At 50.6% G+C, this 11,351-nt stretch overlaps 1 protein-coding gene across 1 annotated transcript; it reads left to right on the top strand.

Moving 5' to 3' along the window:
* Nucleotides 1-527: 527 nt before the first annotated feature.
* LOC115914546 (keratin, type II cytoskeletal 7-like) lies at nt 528-7,069 on the top strand. The gene is made up of 9 exons (XM_030967101.1): nt 528-1,073; nt 2,210-2,424; nt 3,469-3,529; nt 3,803-3,898; nt 4,633-4,797; nt 5,277-5,402; nt 5,954-6,174; nt 6,524-6,552; nt 6,666-7,069. The coding sequence occupies exons 1-9, from the start codon at nt 528-530 to the stop codon at nt 7,067-7,069; spliced, it is 1,863 nt and encodes a 620-aa protein (XP_030822961.1).
* The last annotated feature ends 4,282 nt before the right edge of the window (nt 7,070-11,351 follow it).

Genomic DNA, 11,351 nt, shown 5'->3' with positions numbered 1-11,351 from the left:
GGGCTGGATCCGCCTTCCCTCTCCCTGTCAGCAGCGGTCATTGCTCAAGAGCCCGCCCGGAGCTGGCTGCGGACCCTGAAAGGGGCGGCATCCCCACGACATTTTGCAGGAGGTCCTGAAATGTAATTAAACGCTGTGGTGAAACCAAACCGTAAACAAGCCATGAATAAAACCCCCTTGAATTATTTTGCTAAACTATAATTACACAATAAGGAAGCAGATTAATTAAGTAAAATATAAGTCCTGAAACTGAAGCTTGCAAGCAAAGCAGTTTATTTTAATTTCCACATTATTTCATATGAGATAGAAGTGTTTGCTGTGGGTTTAAAATGTTGGAAGCCATTCCTTGCTGCCAGGCAGACCAAACCCAGTGGATAAATTAAATTTTTGCATCTGAGGCACCTCCTGAAATGTATATAAGGAGAAGGGCTCTGCCTCAGAGGAGCTAAAGGAGATCTCCTTCTTCCAGGCCCTGCTCCTCTCTTGCTCCTCCGCGTCGCCGTCACTGCCCACCCACCCCAGCCACCATGAGCCGACAGTGCTACACCTCCGGCTCCATCCTGGGAAGACGAGGCTTTTCCTCGGCATCTGCCGTCTGCGGCCTGGGCAGGGCCAACAGCAGCTCGGCCTCCGTCTGCCAGCCCGTGGGACGGAGGTGTGGGATCGGTGGCTTCAGCAGCCGCAGCGTCTGTGACCTGGGCAGAGGGCAGAGGATTTCCTTCGGTGGCAGCTGCCGCAGCGGCGTCTACGGCGGTGCTGGTGTCGGGCGCTGCGGCGTCGCGTACGGCGGGGGCCGCTTTGGCACCGTCGTGGGCTTTGGGAACTGTGCGAGCTTCGGGGGCCTGGGCAGCTACAGAGGCCTGGGCGATGGCGTGGCCATGGGGAGCTACGGCGGCGGCATCGGCATTGGCCTCGGCGGAGGGAGGTCCGAGGGGATTCGCGGCGTCAGCATCCACCCAGAGCTCCTCAAGCCCCTGTGTGTGGGCGTGGACCCCGAGGAGTGCCAAGTGCGGACCCACGAGAAGGAGCAGATCAAGAACCTCAACAACCAGTTTGCCTGTTTCATAGACAAGGTGAGACCCCGCTTTCCCCACCCCGTGTCCCTCGGCTCCGAAGGGTGCATGTCCCCACAGACAACATGGGGAGCTATTTCTCCTGGTGCCCTGGTATTTAACGTTTCTTATGAGCCATGGTGGTTCTGGCCTGGACACCCTCTGGATTTTAGCCTTTCACCAAGGCAACACCATCAGTGTTGTACCTTTGGATGGTCACCAACCTGCTAAAAGGGTCAGGACCAGCTCCAGGGATATAGTAAATCCAAACCTGTGAGTGATGAGATGAAGCACTGAAGGATAGGAAATTTTATTTCAAGTGTATAATCTGATGTTGCTCTCACAAATCTATAAACTCCAAAGGACTTCTGCATTCTTAAAATAGTTTGTGTTTCATGACAGTGATGTGGAAGGATGAATTTAGTTAAAATGGGAGGAACTATTTTAATTTCTTTATCACTCCACTCTGTGAACAAACTTATTTAGTGATTTCCTAAAAAGATGTAATTTATCATTGTTTTCTTGGCTACATTTAAGAGTTTTCACAACTGTTTAGAGGGCTGTTATGGGAAAGAATTTTTCAAACAGCAAAGAAAATCTGCTCTGGCTGATCTGATCTTGATTTTCCTGGAGAGTTGTTCTGCAACCGGAAAAACTGAATCCACCCAGGAGCAGCAACTCCTGCTTCTTCCCATTTGTAAAATGACTTATTCATGACCCGTCAAGCTCCTAGACAGCCCTTTAATCTAGAAGTGTAAAGGCATGATAACTATCCACGATTGGAGTTTAAATCAGATGCATCCAAATGAGGTCCTGGATGGAGCTTTTAGTGCTGAGAAAGACTTGTTACTGCCCTGGGCCCATGGGGAGGCTGAGGATCCAGTTCTGGGGGAGGTGTGGAGGTGTCTGGCTGAGCAAGCGTTGGCTGAACCCAGGCTTGGCCTCCACACAGAGTGAAGGCACTGATGTTGCTCAGCCTGAGATTCGAGTCCTGGGTGGGACCAGTTTAGCTCAGAGAAGATGCTGGTCCCACTCAACCCCCTGAGACAGCAGCACCCGAGCATTTGCAATTCTGATTTGATTTTCACTTTTCCTCTTGGGAAGTACAGAAACCCTGGGACAGGAGAGCCTGACCCTCCCATCTCTTCCCTGCCCAGGTGCGGCTGCTGGAGCAGCAGAACAAGGTGCTGACCACCAAGTGGGAGCTGCTGCAGCAGTATGTGCTCCCAGCATCCCGGAGAAACTTGGAGCCTGTGTTTGAGAACTTCATCTGCAACCTGAGGAAGCAGCTGGAGTGTGTGATGGGGGAGCGAGAGCGGCTGGAAAATGAGGAGCGGTGCCTGCGGGACCTGGTTCAGGAGTTCAAGTGCAAGTAAGTCACACACAGGGAAGCTGCAGAGGAGGATGTTCCTGGCCTGGGTGGTGTCCCTGAGTATGCATCTAAGGAAATTGCACTGGATGGATCAACAAACTGGGGCACAGGGCAAGGCACTGCAGTACTGGGTGAATTTCCTGCACTGGGCGTCCAGTGCTGCACTGGAGATGGACTGGGAGACGTTTTCAAGCCCAGTTTCCTTAGGGAGCCGGACTGGAAACCACTCTTCCTCTGCCTCCTGCAAACCCCTGTGGTTTGCCATATCAAATCTCCCCCACCACCTGTTCCTGTGTTTTCTCCAGTGCCATCCCTTCCCACAAAACAAACAAAACCCTCAGCCAATTTTCTCCACCCCACTCTTTTACTCACATCATGCTGGGATTCATTCTCTCTTCCCAGAGGGAATGTGGGAATTTCTTTTTTTTTTAATCTAAGCTGTAGATACTCCTTAATATCTCCCTGTGTGCTCTGCTAAGCCACAAATGAAGTCACTGGATCAACTTTCCCCAGAGTTCACCATCTCAGGTGTTTTTTCTTGCTGAGCCACTACCCAGCAGGTCCAACTCACAGAATCAGCATCTTGTGAAAGTTCTTGCAGGTCCCAATTTCTGATTCATTATGCCCTGACTGTGCTCCCCACTGCACCCTGGAGTTTCACAGGTTGCTTAAGTTCCTGAACTTCCCCTGGGGCATTTTGGCCAGTTTCTCCATAAACACTCTGAGCACAGTCCTGGATGCTCTGGAAAAACATCTCACAAAGCAGAAGGGCTGGAAGCAGCAACCCAAGCCTCTAGCCTTGCATTTCTGGTGGTTTGGCTGGATTTTCTGTCCTCTGACTCCAGCCACCCAAAGCACTGGCATGGCTAAGACTGCTGAGTAAAACCCAGTGAGGGGGTAAGAAACAGCAATGAAGCAAAAAAAAAAAAAAAGAAAAAATGAGGTGCAAAGTGAAATCCCATTTCCCATGGTCTGCAGTGGATGGTTGGGTGATGGCGATGGGACCCCCAGGGCTCAGCATCCCCCTGCTCTGCTTTCCTGCAGGTACGAAGATGAGATCAACAAGCGCACGGCAGCGGAGAACGAGTTCGTGGTGCTCAAGAAGGTGAGCCAGGGCCAGATAAGGGTGGGCAAACCCTGGGTGTGGGGTCAGTGGGAGAAGTGGGGGATCCTGGCACCATGGCACAGCATGATGCCCCAAAAGTGAGGCAACCCAAGGAATCTGGAGGGCGTCCCTGAGGTTTTCAGCACGTGAAGCCCAAACCCACATAGTGCTAAGGGCTGGAAATAGTGGAGTTTTCTCCTAATCTAAAGAAAACCTGGGATTTGCTACAGTTGTTCCTTCACGTCTTTCACCAAATTCCTGGTATCTCTCCAGGATGTGGATTGTCTCTACCTGACCAAGGAGGAGCTGGAGGTGAGGGTGGGTCTCCTGAGACAGCAGCTGGAGTTCCTGAAGTGCATCTATGCTGAGGTAAGAGCTCCTGGCCCAATCTGCTCCCTGGGCTGAGGCATCATCTCCTGCTCTCCCCACTCGAGTCTTACACCAAGAGTGCAGGGAAAAGTGTCTTTTCTGAAAATCCTGGAATTGCAGCCCAAACCTCTATGTCTTTTAGATGTATTTGACAACAACGCTGTCACACCTGCTTTGAGAAGGCATTAGTCTTGGTTGCTACATTGCTGCCCACAAGGGGAGGGATCTTTTGCCTGAAAACCTCTCAAATTCTAATCCAAACCATCCCTGTGCTGGCCAAATGTTTCTAGCACTTTTTTTTTACAGTAGTCAAAATATTTTTATGAAAATAACACTTCTGTTTAAAATTCCAAAATTTTTAACAAAACACACAGGGGACACTTTGCATAGACACCTTTTTGAGCTAAACTCCCTCAGCAGGGGTCAGTGGGGCTCAAAGAACGTGAGGATTCCCAATCCAGGAAAGCACTGGCACAGCCAGGAATGCAGAAGTGGCTTGTGGTGAAAACCAGGACTCCCCACCCTCCCTTAGGGAACTGCACACAGCTATCCCATGTTGTGCCACCAAAACAGGTCCCAGCTGCCAGGTCTTGCTGGACAGAAGTTGCCCAACTGGAAAACCCCATGCTGGGAGTTCAGGAGAGAACTCCTCCAACCAGACCCTCCTTGCTGGGGTTGCTGCTGGCCTGGCTGGGGCTGGTTGAGGGAATGGAACTGATGCTCTGGTCCTGCAGGAGAGGGCTCAGCTGGACTGTCAGCTGTGTGACACCTCTGTCATCGTGCAAATGGACAACAGCCGGGACCTGGACATGGAGGGCATCATCAAAAGCGTGGAGTGCTGCTATGAGGAGATTGCCCAGAAGAGCAAGGCTGAGGTGGAGGCTTTCTACCAAACCAGGGTGAGTATTTCACAAATTTCTGTGACAGACCATTTCTGAGACCATTCCTGAGACCATTCCCATCCTCCAGGATGCAACTTTAACCCGCCTCACACTGTGTATTAGCTTCAGTTTGCTTAAGAAAGTTGTACCAAAAAAACCCCAAACACAAACCAACCTTAAAAGTGTGGTTTGAGACATTTTGGTACACGCAGAGGAGATCAAAATGTTTAGAGATGTCCCCTTCATGCACTCCGAGGAGCATCATTACCTCCCAAAGGGCAAACCATAGAACCCTAAGGCTGGAAAAGACCTCCAAGATCAGCAAGTCCAGGACTCAGGGGAGACTCTCACCTTATCCAGGCTGAGGCCATGCCTGGGTGGTGCCCAGGGAGCACTGACCCTGGTGCAGCTTGAGAGATTTCCAACTTCCCGGGGGAGGTGGGGGGCCTGGGAAGGGGATTTGGGTGCATTGACATCATCCCCTTCCCGTGCAACAGCTGGAGGAACTCCACAGCAGCCGGGGCAAGTTCTGTGATGACCTGAAGAACAACCAGAGTGAGATTGCCGAGCTCAACAGGATGATCCAGAAGCTGCAGTGTGAGTCGGACAATGTGAAGAAACAGGTAGGACCAAGGGATGGATCCACCTGGGAGTACAGCTCCTCCATCAAAGGGCATTGTCCTACCAGCTCCCATCCTGTGGGGCTGCAAAGAACCCCCTGCCCCAGATTATGTCTATTTTAACTTCTCATCTGCTGCTCATGCACACAAAAAAGCAGATTTATTTCTCACTTTGCAAATAAGAAGTTCATGGGTTTGGCGGTACCAGAATAATTGTTTGCTGTGAGCTCCCACGAGGCTGCAGCCAACAGATCCCATTCCCTTCATCCCAAATAGCTTGGCCACCACAAATCCAGCCTAAATCTTGTCTCTCGGGAATTTCCTCACTGAGGAATATATGAGCAACACTGTGGAGATACCCCTCAATATCACCCTTGGCTGCCCTCTTGCCCAGAGGAATTGTGCCTGGAAGTGTCCAAGGCCAGGCTGGATGTGGTTTGGAGCAGCCCAGGCTAGTAGAAGGTGTCCCTGCCCATGGCAGGAGATGGGACTGGATGGGCTTTACCTTGCTTGACTGAAGCTTTGTGGGAATGTCCTCCTGTGGCTGTCCCCAGATCTCAGCCCTGCAGACAGCCATCTGTGATGCCGAGCAACGAGGAGACTGCGCCCTCAAGGACGCCCGGCAGAAGCTGGTTGACCTGCAGACAGCTCTGCAGCAGGCCAAGGACAAGATGGCCTGTCTGCTCAGGGACTACCAGGAGCTGCTCAACGTCAAGCTGGCCCTGGACATTGAGATTGCCACATACAGGACGCTGCTGGAGGGAGAAGAGAGCAGGTAAGAGCAGCCCTGGATGCGCTTTGTAAGGATGATCAGGAAAGACAACAGGAGGAGAAAGAAATGCTGCACCCAGGGCTGCAGAGGGGAGGAGGGTCCCTTTTCCCTCCCGCTGGGTGCAGAGGGGATCACACTCCTATCCAAAAAGAGGATGGGATATTAGTATGACCATGGAATTAGAGACACAACCCTGCAGTGCTTTGGTGGGCAAGCATCTCTCAGCAGGGTACCCCTAACGAGCCGAAGGACATGTCAGGTTTCTAAGGAGGCAGTGGCTGGGCTCTATTTACCTGTGAATTTGAGGAATGTGTCCCTAAATACATCTCTGACACGTTTCTTTCCTTGACAGGATATGCACCGGCAACCCTGTGAGCGTAGGTGAGTTAATGAACCCCGTCTTGATTTCCTTACAAGCTTTTTAAGTTTGCAACGCTCCTTTTAAGCCGGGTTTTGGCTGCTCCGGGCGTGACCGAGCCTGCTTCTCTCCACAGCCGTGGTCAGCGGCGGGGGCACGGTCGGGGAGTGCCGATCCCTGTCTGGAATCGGAGGCAAATGCACCGTGAAGAGCGGAGGGGCCGGCGCGGGGCTGGGCATGGTCTCGTCCTTCGGCAACGCCGGGTTCAGCACCCGGAGCGTGGATTGCGTTCCCAAGGTCGGGGCGGGATTCGGGGCCAGGAGCGCGGTCACCTGCGTGGGGAGGGAGGTGCTCACCGGCGTGGACGGGGTCCAGTGCGCCGCCGGGATGGGCAACCTGGGCAATCTGGGCAACCTGGGCAGCGTGGTGTGCGCGGGGGTGGAGCAGTGCGGGCCCGGGGCCGTGCTGATCCCCGGCGCCCCGGGGGTCTGCGGGAACAGGTTCAGCACAGCCGTGCGCGTCGTCAGGACGACCCGGTAGAGAGCGGCGGGGCCCGAGACGGCAGATTTTATAATAACCAGCATTTCTGCAATAAAACAGTATTCCCCCTCCCTCTGACAGCCACAGGGATCACACAACCATGCGCTAGGACATCGCTCTGCCTAAACCCTTAGCCTGACAAAACCCACCCTCTCCCCGACGTCTTTCTTGGGGGTCTTGGGGGACACTCCCCCCCCCCCCCCCCCCCCCCCCCCCCCCCCACTTCCCAGCCAGGTGAGATTTTAATTTCAGAGACCATCCCTGTCTCCACTCATCATCTTGGCTTTTCGGTCACCCTGCCCTGCTTGACCCCTTTCCAGCAGAGACTTTTAATGCAGCTATTGCAAAAGGATGAAAAATTTGGTCATCCCAACTTCAGAGAAGCCACAATTTAATTGTCCAAGACAAAGCTGCAGCTGTAATTTACTTCTTTAATGACAGCAGAAAATCCAATTTTTCCTGTTTACAAGAGGGTTTGGAATGCTTATGCAAATTGGTCCAGGTTGCTACACTGCGTTTGGTAGAGCAGATTTTAATTACACCCCAATGAGCACCTTATATTTCTGTAGTTAAGTGCATGTGTTGTTTTTCCTGTGTGCAATAGACGGAGTTAAAGCTTTTCATGTGTAAGTGAACAGAGTTATTACCCTTTGCTTACTCCAGACTTTCAGCTGTACCTTCAATAAACTCCATGCATAATTCATGCTGCACTGCCTGGGCTTTATTTTCCTCCCTCATATTGCAAATCATAGAAATTTCCTCAAACCTGAGTCTCCAAATGGGTGGAGTTTGGAGCTTCAAGAAGGTTTTGTCTGCTCTCTTTCCTGAAGCACCTTTGCATACCTTTTTTCCATCCACTGATTAGTGTGGCCACAAGGAAGTCTGGAAAGGAGGCTATTTACCATCCATGGGTATGTAGTTTGCTTCAGATCTCTCACAGTGTCTGGGATGTCTGGAGATGGAACAAAAAGGCAGCCAGGCCCTTCTTTAAGGAAATCAGTGAGAACCAGCTCAGGGAGGAACAGGAAAAAAAATCCCACACCACACCTGTGAAACGCTCTCACAAGACTGGGTTGATTTTAGAAGAAAGTAAGAGCAAAGTGCAGTTTCCCAAAATGCAGCACCAAGGGCTTCTTCCTCAACCGCCACCTTCCTTAAAATATGTGAACTCACACAAAGAGGAGGGTCTGGAGATGTGGCTAGATATGCTCCTCCATCATCCCTTCCAGGGAGGGAAAACCCTCTCTCACAATTTCAGGAAATGGATTCAGGAGAAATCACATCATCCTCTCCCTTTTCTCTGTGAGGTTCATAGAATCATGGAATATCCTGGCTGGGAAGGGACCCACAAGGATCATCAAATCCCAGTCCTGGCCCTGCACAGGACACCCCAAAAGTCCCACCAGATGCTTGAGTATTGTCCCAATGCTCCTGGACTTCTGCAACGTGCCCAGTTCCCCTGGACAGTGACCCCCTCATGGGTCTCTATAACTTGGCTGGGAGGATCTTGCCATGGTGACAACTCAGCCCAGCTGGATGGACAGCTGGAATCACAGGAAAACAAACCAGCCCTGCAGCTCCTCCCTTCCCACAGCTCCCCATGGTAGAGCAAAGGCCCCTGAGCCAGCTCTGCATCACCCTTGGAGAAATCCCTGCGTCCAGCCTGGAGTAGCACAGGGTGTGGGCAGGTTCATGTGCCCATGGAAGGCTCACCAAGAAACAGGGGCTGGAATTTATTCCCCCATGTCCCACTCTGCTTCCAAGACCTCCCTGCTGACTCACAGCATCTTTCCCTCGACCTCTCCAGGGCTGGAGGATGAGCCCAGCCCCCATCCCAGACTCTGTCCTCACAGGTGGGATGGAGATGAACCCAGTGTGGGATGAGCTCTGGCCTCTGCTGCTCTCCCAGCATGGGGCATTCTGGCTCCCCTCGTGGTATATTGGATGTGATCAACACGGAGCAGAGCACTAATTCTGTTTTAATAAATGCCACAGTTGGCTGGGGGGTGGTGAAAGCCAAGTGGGTCAGCCCTTGGTGAGAAAGCAAAACTTACTCTGCTAAAGATGTTTTTGGAAATGTTGTCTTCGTCTTTTCTGCTCCATGAACACGACTCAGGCTCCATCTCATTTCTATGTAAATACCAAGCAGAAACACCCAAAACAAGAAGCTTCCAGTGCCCCAGCAGCTCATAATTTATGTTGATCATCTCCCTGCAAAGCAATACCTGAACACCAAACACCAGCCAGCTCCCCAGGGGGCAAAAGCAGTCTGGCAGCTCTTGCATTTCTGGGAAAAAACCTTTAATCATCCCTGTCCTCAACTCCCAACTATTGCAAAAGCCATGTTTGCTGCTGCCTGCTTGAAGATGTTCATGTAGATCAGGGTATTTTGGAGAGAAAGAAGCTGGGAATGTGGGTTTGGGGTGGATGGAGGTCAAATCCTGCACAGTGTAAATCTGGACAGACCCTTTTGTAAATTGATAGAGTCCAAAACTATGGATTCACGAAATGGTTGGGTTAGAAGGATTTTATAAACTGTCTTATTCCACCCCCTGCCATGGCCAGGGACAACTTCCACTATCCCAGGTTGCTCCAAGCCCCATTCAGCCTAGCCTTGGACCCTTTGAGGGATGGGGCAACCACAGCTTCTCTGGGAAATCCACTGCAGGGCCTCCCCACCCACACAGGGAGGAATTTCTTCCCTATATTTAACTTTGACTTTCCCTCTTTCAGCTTGAGCCCAGAGCCTGGCAGAGTTGATGCAAACAGACATGAAAATGCCACATCTGCCTCTGGGTTTGGAGCCCCAGCCCTCGGCTCCTCCACTCCATCAAGCACCCCAGGAGGGAAAGGAGCATTTTTCAGGTGGCCTTTGCATCTCTCACATACCCTGTGGATAACGAGCCGAGGGGAGAAGAGTGTGGGAGCCTGAAGTGACAATTCCCTCTTTCTTCTTGGCAGCCCCACCTTTAATCCCATTACATTCATTCAGCTCTAACATCTGATCTGAACCCGTTCTTCAGCTTCAGGACAAGCTGCCTTTACTGGGGTCAAGGAACCATGAAGACAAAATCTCATTTTCCCATCGCACCCTGGCTTTGAATTTTATGCAAATCATGGAGGCAATGGATGCTCATGAATTTCAAGTGACATTCCAGGTTCAGACCCACTTTTTCCAAAAAGAAACAAGCTGACCTGCACCATCTTGGAATAATTTCTCACTGCAAAGGGAAATTCTCTTTCAGTGCCCCAGCTCTCCATCTGAGCCTGCCCAGCAGCATTTCTCCAGGGATAATCAGATATGTGGTCTTCTGTATTCAGTAGCACCTGTTTAAGTGTTCTTCCAAAGATGCCAGTGGGATTTTAGTTCCTTAATGGTTTTGTAGCTCTGGGGCACAGGGATGTGTTTTGAAAGGCAAGTGGAGTCCTGTCCTGAAAATATATTTAAGCTCCAGTCCTGCAGAATTCAGGTAAAGCCACCAGGGCAGCCCCATGACAAAAAACAGCTGAGCTCTGACATGCGAGGGATAAAATACTCTCAACACTGCAGTTCCACAAAGTCTGAGATACCAGAAAATGTCACCACACCCTGTTGAATTTATCTTTTTTTTTTTTTTCCCAAGGACTCCAGGAAGTAAAATAAGGAGAATTTGTGGGAGTATTTTTCATGCTGGTTAAATCTGCTTTCGGTAGCATTTTGGATGGAAAGTTCAAAGGTCTTTAGAAGAAATCAGCTAGAGAGAGCCAGAAACTCAGGACTGACTATATCCTAAAGTGGGCAAATGACATCGTTCCACAGAGATGGGCAGAGAGTTTTTCAGAAAATCTGCCTCTTTTTTTTGAAATGGTTTTTAGTCAAGCTGAAAATGCATCAATCACATCATCAGCTAGCTGGAGAAATCACAACACAGCCTCTGTGTGGAATGGAGTTGTCCTCTGGAAATACAAATATCCAGAGGAATAGCCTAGAAAGCCTGCCATAGGCTTAATAATGAATATAAATGGGCAAAATTTGAGGTGGTATTTACATCTGGAAAGGAGAAAGAGGAAAAACTGATCAGGACCTCTTTGTCAAGTCATCCCAAAGAGAAAGTCCCTGCCCAGGGAGTAGAAACAGCAAACTGGATAAATTAGAGCCCAAAAAGGGATGTCAGGTTTCATGAACATCAAGCCGACTTCTGCCTTCAGGTGAAGAAACCCCATGAATTATTTTTGTTCAGATTTAACCATTTTGTTCTCACTGTCTTTCACTTGAGTTAGTCCAGAGGACTCTCCACTGATC

Source organism: Camarhynchus parvulus, chromosome 29, assembly GCF_901933205.1.
Source record: "Camarhynchus parvulus chromosome 29, STF_HiC, whole genome shotgun sequence".
NCBI classification, from domain to species: domain Eukaryota; kingdom Metazoa; phylum Chordata; class Aves; order Passeriformes; family Thraupidae; genus Camarhynchus; species Camarhynchus parvulus.
This window is presented reverse-complemented; position numbering and strand designations above follow the sequence as displayed.

Excerpts from the sequence above, each read along its gene's own strand:
- LOC115914546 (XM_030967101.1), top strand. The coding sequence starts at position 528 with ATGAGCCGACAGTGCTACACCTCCGGCTCCATCCTGGGAAGACGAGGC. Across the intron at positions 4,798-5,276 it reads AGGCTTTCTACCAAACCAGG|CTGGAGGAACTCCACAGCAG; the intron begins GTGAGTATTTCA and ends CCCGTGCAACAG. Across the intron at positions 5,403-5,953 it reads CGGACAATGTGAAGAAACAG|ATCTCAGCCCTGCAGACAGC; the intron begins GTAGGACCAAGG and ends GGCTGTCCCCAG.